This window comes from Rhinolophus ferrumequinum, chromosome 15, assembly GCF_004115265.2.
Source record: "Rhinolophus ferrumequinum isolate MPI-CBG mRhiFer1 chromosome 15, mRhiFer1_v1.p, whole genome shotgun sequence".
NCBI classification, from domain to species: Eukaryota; Metazoa; Chordata; class Mammalia; order Chiroptera; family Rhinolophidae; genus Rhinolophus; species Rhinolophus ferrumequinum.
In genome coordinates, this window is record NC_046298.1 from 48567213 (window position 1) to 48575589 (window position 8377).

Consider the following 8377-nt stretch of genomic DNA (forward strand, 5'->3'; position numbering starts at 1 on the left):
GCGCTGAGAAGAGGCACCTCCCCCTCCCCACCTGCTGGGGACCCCGCTTCCCGCCCGCAGCCCCCAGTCGCCCCCGGGATACACCCCCCAAACCCAAGAATGGTTCGGTCCACAGCCACATCAATGTTTATTCTGCGAGTCGCGGTCCCACAGATTGACACTCCCTCCCCCTCCCTTTCCTGCTTCTTGATGTGGCCCAGGACCGAGCCTCCCCCCAGCACAGCTTAACCAACGGTCATCCAGCTTCCAGGAGTTTCATTTGCATTTCCGGGAGCTGTCGCCCAATGGCAAAGCAGCACCTGCCTCCCCTCCCGAGGGGGCTGTACTCCCGATGGACTGCACCACTCTTGGGATCCTAGGATGGGGGGGAAAGCGCTTCTACCGAAGTCCAGGTGACAGGAGGGAAGTATTCCCTCCAGGCAGGGTGGGAGTTCAGGAGAATAGGGGGTTCTGGCCTTGGAAGAGGCTAAGCAGCCCGCTGTCCGGGGCGGGCTCCTTGATGATCTTCTGGATCTGCAGGGGCAAGACCGAGGTCAGGAAGAGTCCAGGGTCTCCATTTCCATGGCAGATCCCAGGGACACTTCTCCCATTTTTTATCTCCCATGCCCTCTTGGCAGCAAATGGCCAAAACAACCATGTCCTGTTTTCATAACTTTTCCTGGGGCTGCCCTTTCACCATACCCACCTGGATTAGCTCCTGATCACCTGCCATCTTGGTCTGCTTTGTTGACTTGGGCCACTAAGGGTGATGGGCTTTGTTTTGCGGCTTCTTGTCTACACCTGTTCTTTCTTAAGTCATCTCACCTCTCCCTTCCCCCAGCTCCGATATCCAGCCCATGCCTTGCCCCTCAACTCCACACTCATTTATCCAACTGCCTCTTAGAGGTCGGTCGCCACTTGACTTTTCAAATTTGCTGTTCTGTCCAAATCAGTAGACAACATGAGCACAGCTTCTCAAGCTGACAACCTGGAGCCCTTCTTTGTGCTGCCCTCTCCTGCAGCCCCACATTGTACCCATCAGCAAGCCCTGTCATTACCTCCAGAAAGTAAACAGTAAAAATAAGCCAAGCCTGCATCCCAACACTGCCACCACTCTGGTCTCCCTTATTCCTGACACCTACCCACATCCACTGGCCACACAGAACCAAAGCTGTGCAAGGCCCCAAGACTGCCCCTTGTTAAAATCTCAAATCTTTGGGAAGACACAGCTTGGCTCCTCCACGCTCACCCAGCACTCATGCCTTGTTACAGCTCCTGAAAAAAGACAAGTTCAGTCCCACCTCCAGGCCTTTGCCCCAGGTAGTCCCCAGGTCAGGAAAACTTTCCACATGACTGGCTGCTCCTCCCCTTTCAGGTCTCTGCTTTAAGGCCACCCCCTGGGACAGGCCTCACTGCTGCTTATCTTATTTCTCATACACTCAGCATATTCCTTTCTCAGCTCTAGGCCACGATGTTTAATGGACTACAGATTGGCTTTTGCTGTTGCCGCCACACTTGTCACAGTGGCTGGCACACAGCAGGTGCTCAGCAAAGGCTCAACAGAAGTGAACTAAGAGGAGGGGAAAGGGCAGAGCTTGGAGGGCCAGGAATGTTATCCTGCAGGCCCAGGGTGTGAAGCAGTGGGGGTCTACCTGCTCAGACCAAGGAAGGCCACTGGGCAGTGGGTGTGAAGGCTGAGAGCCAGAGACGAGGCAAGAGGAGGGGAGGGCTGCAGGGTTCCAGGGGCCTCCATCTACGGGGCGGGGTTGTCCTTGCCAGTGTCTGCCTGGCTCCCTCCAGCCCTCACTTCACTCCAAAATCACCTTGTCCCACCACCCTGTGCAAGTCCCTCCCTGCTTTCTCCCTAGTCCTCACTGCCCGCCATCAGCTTCTCCTCTCATTGATGGTGAGACAGGGTGTCTCCCCCCAGAGAACTCAGCCCCCACTGGAGGCGGCAGCCTGCCGTGTTCCCAGATGTATGTACGCCCGGATGTATTGAGCAAAGACATGGTGGGTGTTGAGAAGAGATTTCCTGGATGCATGGGAGGTGGGGGGTCGGGGGCCAGTACCTCCTTGAACTGGGGGTGGGCAGCATCACCCACAAGCTGCAGAATGAGCCCTTCGCTGGTGGAGAGGAAGGCACCGCTCTGCCGCATGCGGGCCAGCGCCACCAGCCGGTCGACCTGGCTGCAGGGGGTGGGAGGCTGTCAGCGCACAGCCTGGACATCCAGACTGCTGGCAAAATCAGCAAGGACCCCACCCCCTGGTTCCTTCTGGGCTTCCCATTCATACCCGACATGCACCCACCCCTTGAGAGACCCTCTCACCTGCGGGAGGTACAGGCATCCACCACTACATGGACCTGCAGCCCCCGGTCCAGTAGGTCCAAGGTCGTGTTCTGGGGGTAGAGAGAGGTCAGGGCCGACCCCAGACAATAACAGGGGTCCTGGGTGAGGGACTGGGGAGCAGGGATGGCGATGAGGGAGGCTTAGACAAGGGCATGATGTGCACCCCAGGTAGAGTGGGGTCATGAGTGAGGATCAAGTCCCAGGTGAGGAGGGGGACATAGGTCAGGAAGGGGGTTCTGCTGGGAGGATAGAGGTTTTGGGTCAGGAAAGGATATCCTTTTTAGAATGGGGAATCCCAGGTGAGAGTGGGGGGTTCTCAGGGGTCAGTCAGGGTCTCACCAGGATGCAGGCCTGTGTCTCGATGCCACAGAGGAGCACAGAGCACAGCTGGGGCCGCGCGTCCAGCTCCTGCCGCACCACCGGCACCATGCTGAAGCAGGTCTTGGGCAGTGGCCGCAGGCCCTCGGCCCCTAACTCAGGCACTGTGGGGCCCAGGCCTTGTGGGTACTGCTCCGTCAACACAACTGGCATCTCCAGCAGCCGGGCCACCTGTGCTGGGGCAGGGAAACAAAAGCTCAAGCCAGAAGGAAGTCTGGGGGCTAAGACTCTTGGACTCCTGAGGGAGGAGGGGACTGGACCCCTGGTCTGAGGGAAGAGGGACTGTACCTTGAGCATTCGGGCAGCCACAGAGACAATCTGGGGGAAGTATGTGATATGACGGAACTTCTCCTGCATGTCACACAGGAATAGGATGGACGATCCAGGGAGCACTCGGCCCAGGCCAGACCTCATAGCCTCCATGTCCTGAGGGTGAGCAGAGGGGCCCAGTGGGGTCAGGCAGGGTGTGTGTGGCTTCTCTGCACATCCAGGGTTCTGGCACTTAGACCCTTGAGGGCTCATAGAGGTCCCTTCTTCCCACCTACAGGCTCTGCATCTGCTGTTCCTGGACCTGGAACACAGTTTTCTTTTTTTCTTTTTTTTGAAAGATTTTATTGGGGAAGGGGAACACGACTTTATTGGAGAACAGTGTGTACTTCCAGGACTTTTTCCCAGGTCAACCTATTGTCCTTTCAATCTTGGTTGTGGAGGGCGCAGCTCAGCTCCAGGTCCAATTGCCGTTGTTAGTTGCAGGGGGGCAGCCCACCATCCCTTATGGGAGTCAAACCCTCAACCTTGTGGTTGAGAGGACCCGCTCCCAACCAGCTGAGCCATCCGGGAGCTCAGCGGCAGCTCAGCTCAAGGTGCCATGTTCAATCTTAGCTGCAGGGGGCGCTGCCCACCATCCCTTGCGGGAAGTCAAGGAATAGAACCGGCAACCTTGTGGTTGAGAGCCCACTGGCCCATGTGGGAACCGAACCGGCAGCCTTTGGCATTGGGAGCACAGAGCTCCAACCGTCTGAGCCACTGGGCCGGCCCTGAACACAGTTTTCTTAATGTGTCCTATTTAGCCGGGAGGTCACTTTCCTGGGAAGCCTCCTCTGACCCTCCTCCCCATCCCAAGATGTCAACCTCACTCCCCCTGGAGATCTGGGAAGCCTTCTCCTTCCTGGAGATAGCACAGTGTATGAGAACTTCTTCCATCGCCATTACCAACTGTCCCACTGCATCTCAGTTTCAACTGTGACCCTCGCCCTGCCCCCAGGGGGGAACTGAGGCCCAAGCAGTGCCATGGCATGCCCAGTAACACGGAACAGGATGCAATTCCTGAGGAAAGAAGCCGCATTCTCCCCAGCTGTGTCTCCTCCCTCTTCACAGCTCGGGCCGGAGCAGCAGTGCTCTGGGGGCCTTCAAGATGGCTCTCCTACTTGGCTTCTGAAACTCAGTTCACCCATGTGTAAAATACCAGCTGAACCCCCTTTCAGGTCTGAGAAAGGCTGGTGTACTGCACAGTGGAATATTACTCAACCACAAAAAGGAATGAGGCACTGACACACACTGTATCATGGATGAACCCTAGCACACTGCTCAGTGAGAGGCCAGTAACTAAAGGCCACAGGTTGTAGGAGTCCATGTGTATGAAATGTCCTCAGTGGTCAAATCCTTAGAGACAGGAAGCAGACTGGTGGTGGTCGGGGGCCAGGGGCAGGGCCGAAGTGGTGGGACTGAGGAGTACTGCCTAATGGGTACGGAGTTTACGCCTGGGGAGATGAAACCGTTCTGGAACTAGATAGGATGTACAACATCATGAAGGTACTTAAATGCCACTTAATTGTACACTTTAAAATGGTCAATTTTATGTTATGTGTATTTTACCACAATTTTAAAAAGAGAAAGGGTGGGGCTGGTGGAGGCACTGAGATCCAGAGGGGCCTGAGGTCCCACTGGCCTGTCCCCCTGTGAGAGTGTTGGGAGGGCTCTTGGAGCCACAGCACGTCCCAGCCATGTCCCCAGGAGGCTTGTGTCTCTGGGTCCCAGAGCTGCTGCACAAACGGGGGGTCCAGCTGATTTTGTTTGTAGCATTCTCAGCCTCTGCGGGCTCACCATTTATCCTTTAATTTACTTGGAAATCGAGAACCAACAGACCCAGTGGAAGGCAGGACAGCTACCAAGGCTGACGGGGAAATTGTCAAGCAGGGTGTTCATACATGCAGGTGCTTATAATTATTCTTTCAACCGAACACATCTACCAATGAAAATATTCTGTGTGACATCTGCAATTTAAAAACCAGTGGATGGTTGAAATGGTGGATTTTATGCTATGTGAATTTTATCTCAATAAAAAATAATGGAATGGAAATGCCCTCCAAAACAAAACACTATACCAAATGAATTAATTGCATAATTCACAATTGTGATCTGAGCTGGGGTTTCTAGGGAGCCTGTCTTGGGCTCGGCAAAGTTCTCCCAGATGAACTGAAGAGAGCAGTTTTTGCAATTCTTTTTAACCTTTTAAACCACAATTACTTTTGCACCAATCTAATATTTGAAAACACAAAGCTGACCCTGTTACTCCCCTGTCTCAGCGCCCCCCCCCGCCCCGCCCATGCTTCTCCCTGTCCTCAGGACTAAGACATGACCCCTCCTGCAAGGCACTGAGGACCATGTCCCACCTCAAGGCCTTGGTCCATGTAGTCCCTCCACCTGGAGGGCTCTCCCTGCCACTCACGGTACTGACTCTTTTGGAGGTGGGAGGGCCAGGGCCAGATGGGGCCAAAATGTCCAAAAGCCTATGGCAGGTGTCTGTAGCAACCAGGAGCTCCTCCTCAAGCTGGTAGGAGACCTATAGAGAGCCCCTAAAATTTGGGGGACATTTGTCAAAATTATAGGTACACAAAACTTCTGACCCAGGAAACTCGCTGCTATTTATCCTTGTGACATGCTTGTGAAAGGACACAAAGTTATTCACTGTGGGACTCCCTCAGAGCAAAGGATTAAAAATCCATCTACACATCCAAGGTTCGGGTACTCCTTAAGTAAATTATGGTATATACACACTATGGAATTCTTTGCAGTCAGGAAAAAATTACAAGGAAGCTCTTTAAGAAACAATAATGGAATGGTATTCAAATGTTGTTAAAGGGGAAAAAAAAAGAACAGTGTCCATAGCCATGCTCCCATTTGTGCCCCCTCAAAAGGGAAGAAATGAAAGTGTGTGATAGCTGCTATCTGTATCAGCTCTTTGGCAGTAAGGAGCAGGGACTTCAGGTGGGGGAAGAGGTCACTGAGGGACAGAGTGTGAAGGAAATCTGATTTTCACTGTGTACCATTCTGTTCCTTTTGCATTTTGGACAGTGTGTAACAGGTTGTGTAGTCGGGAATACTTACAGCGCAATAAGAGATTTACATAAGGTAAGAATCCAGCCAAACCCATCTGCGACATTAAAGGTATTATAGTGGTTATCCTTGGGGGGCAGTGACAGAAGGGTACAGGGGGCTTCTGGGGTGTGGGGGATGTTCGATTTCTGGATTTAGATGCTGTCTACACCAGAGTGCTTGCATTGTGAAGTAATTTCAGATATGTATCTGTGATTTCTACATTTTCCTGCATATGTGGTATACTTCCATTAAAACATTTCAAACTATAAAATAAAATTGGGGAGGGGCGGCCGTTTGGCTCAGTTGATTAGAGTGCAGAGCTCATAACACCAAGGTCACCAGTTCAATTCCCACATAGGCCAGCGAGTTTCACCCTCCACAACTAGATTGAAAACGACTTGACTTGGAGCTGATGGGTCCTGGAAAAACACAGTGTTCCCCAATAAAAACTTTTTTTAAAGTTAAAAATAAATAAATAAAATAGGGGAGGCCTTGCTGGTCGCTGTGGGGCTGGACTGGAGGCAGAGGCCAGGGAGAAAGCTGGAACTGGGGTTCAGGGGGGCAAGGGTGAGGCCTAGAGTCCAGTTCAGGCAGAAGGCAGGACAGAGATTCAGGGGGTGAGTGGGACTGGCTGTGGGGGAAGGGGGAAGAAGGAAGACCCCCAGGTTTCTGGTCTGTGGATGGCAGGTCCCAGGAATTAACTGGGGACCTGGACAGGGGAATTGGTTTTTGGTAGAAGATGAAAAACTGGAGATGGGCGGAATGTGGGTGTGAATGTGGTAAGGTCTCGAGACAGATTTGGGGTGTTGTGGGGAGTGATGAGAGGGTCAAAAACAGAGCTCTGGGTCGGGGGAGCCCAAGGCCGGTGGAAGAGGGTCGGCCCGAGGTGGGCAGGAACCTGGGGGGCGGGTGGAGCTGCTTAGATCCTCACGTGGCCTCGGGTAACCCAGCCCTGCAGCCCAGACTTCCTGGCTGTGTGATCCTGGGCAAGTTTAACACTCTGTCCGAGCCTCAGTTTCCTCCTCTGAGAAATGGGGGTCAAACCCACCCACCCCGCAAGGACGATGAGAAACTTGGCCCGGGCGCGACAGCGGAAGGCTCGAATCCCTGGCCAGCCAGTTCTGTGAGGCCCGGGCAGGAGTCCTCGCCCTGGCTGTGTGACCTCGGCACCGGACGTCCTGGCAGAGCCCCAGTTTCGCCACCAGCAAGGTGGGAAGTTCGTGCCCCCCCAGCGCCGGGGCGACGGGGAGTGACCTTACCCAGAAAGTAGTGGATTGAGTCTGGCCCGCCGACCCTCCGCAGGTGAGTCCAGGAGTCACTCACCTCTCAGACCCCAGACTAACACCACTCAGGTCAGCCCGCGGGGTTCCCAGGCGAGGTCAGTTTGGCAGGGCGGAGACACGTGGCCCTCCCCCTCCCCTTGTCCGCGTCCCGCCCACCCTAGCTGAGCTGCCCAATCGACACTGGCCCAGCCCTGCCCCGCCCCCCTCTCCCGGCCAATTCGCAAACGCCACTGCTCCGCCTGACAGCGTAATTGGTCTGCCGGGGGTGGGGTGGGGTGAGGGAGCGGGAAGCTAGCAGGTGTGACCAATGGGGAGCCGTAGAGGGCGTGAGTGGCGGGCCCGGGGCGGGGCAGCGCGGTGGGTGCTGAGAATGCAGACTTTAGCTGTAGAAGCCGGTGGCGACCCGCCTCACTGTATGCACAAATCACTAAGGTAGAGGGAGGGAGGGGTCGCGCCCAGGGTAGGGGCAAGACCGGGGTTTCGAACCCTGGGCTTTGTGTCTAGAGACAGAAACTTACAAAGAGACCCAACCACTTTCCAGGAAATGGTTGAAGGCAGGATTAAGTCAGGAGCTGAAGTCCTCCCCTCTACCCACAACACCCCCAGTCTGTGCTCTGTGCAGCCTGTTTCTGCATCTCTACAGCACCTGCCTCCTAGGGTGGTGTTTCTAGTATTTAGACTTTGTGCTTGGAAATGGGGTTGAGAGAAACAGATAGAACTTCCCATCAGCCTTGGAATAAAATCCAAATTCCCAATTCATGCTCTGCCTTTGTCAACCTCTGCGACCTCACCTCTCACCATCACCCCTGCTCTCTCCACTCTCTAGCTACGTTGGCCTCCACTGCTGTTTTCCAGTGTCCCACCTCAGGACCTTTGCATGGCCAGCTCCTTCTTGTCATTCAAGGTCTTCCCTGACCGGTGGCAAACAGCCACTCAGTCAGATTGTTGTTTTATTTTATTCACAGCACTAATTCCAATGTGAAATTGGAAATTGAATTGATCTTGCATTTT

At 54.3% G+C, this 8377-nt stretch overlaps 1 protein-coding gene across 6 annotated transcripts; it reads right to left on the reverse strand.

Annotated features, from left to right (window-relative positions):
- Positions 1–110: 110 nt before the first annotated feature.
- On the reverse strand, positions 111–7516 carry ISOC2 (isochorismatase domain containing 2). 6 transcript variants are annotated; one of them, XM_033127018.1, is made up of 6 exons: positions 7343–7495; positions 2994–3131; positions 2667–2876; positions 2307–2377; positions 2049–2166; positions 111–513 (listed from the first exon to the last, which is right to left on the reverse strand). In XM_033127018.1, exons 2-6 carry the CDS (start codon positions 3126–3128, stop codon positions 433–435), a joined length of 615 nt encoding a protein of 204 aa, XP_032982909.1. In that variant the 5' UTR covers positions 3129–3131; positions 7343–7495; the 3' UTR covers positions 111–432. The 6 variants fall into 6 exon arrangements, with proteins under 6 accessions (XP_032982909.1, XP_032982908.1, XP_032982910.1 ...); XM_033127017.1 differs by lacking the exon at positions 2049–2166 and having other exon boundaries at positions 7407–7516; XM_033127019.1 differs by lacking the exon at positions 2049–2166 and having other exon boundaries at positions 2667–2881; positions 7407–7516.
- Between the last annotated feature and the right edge of the window lie 861 nt (positions 7517–8377).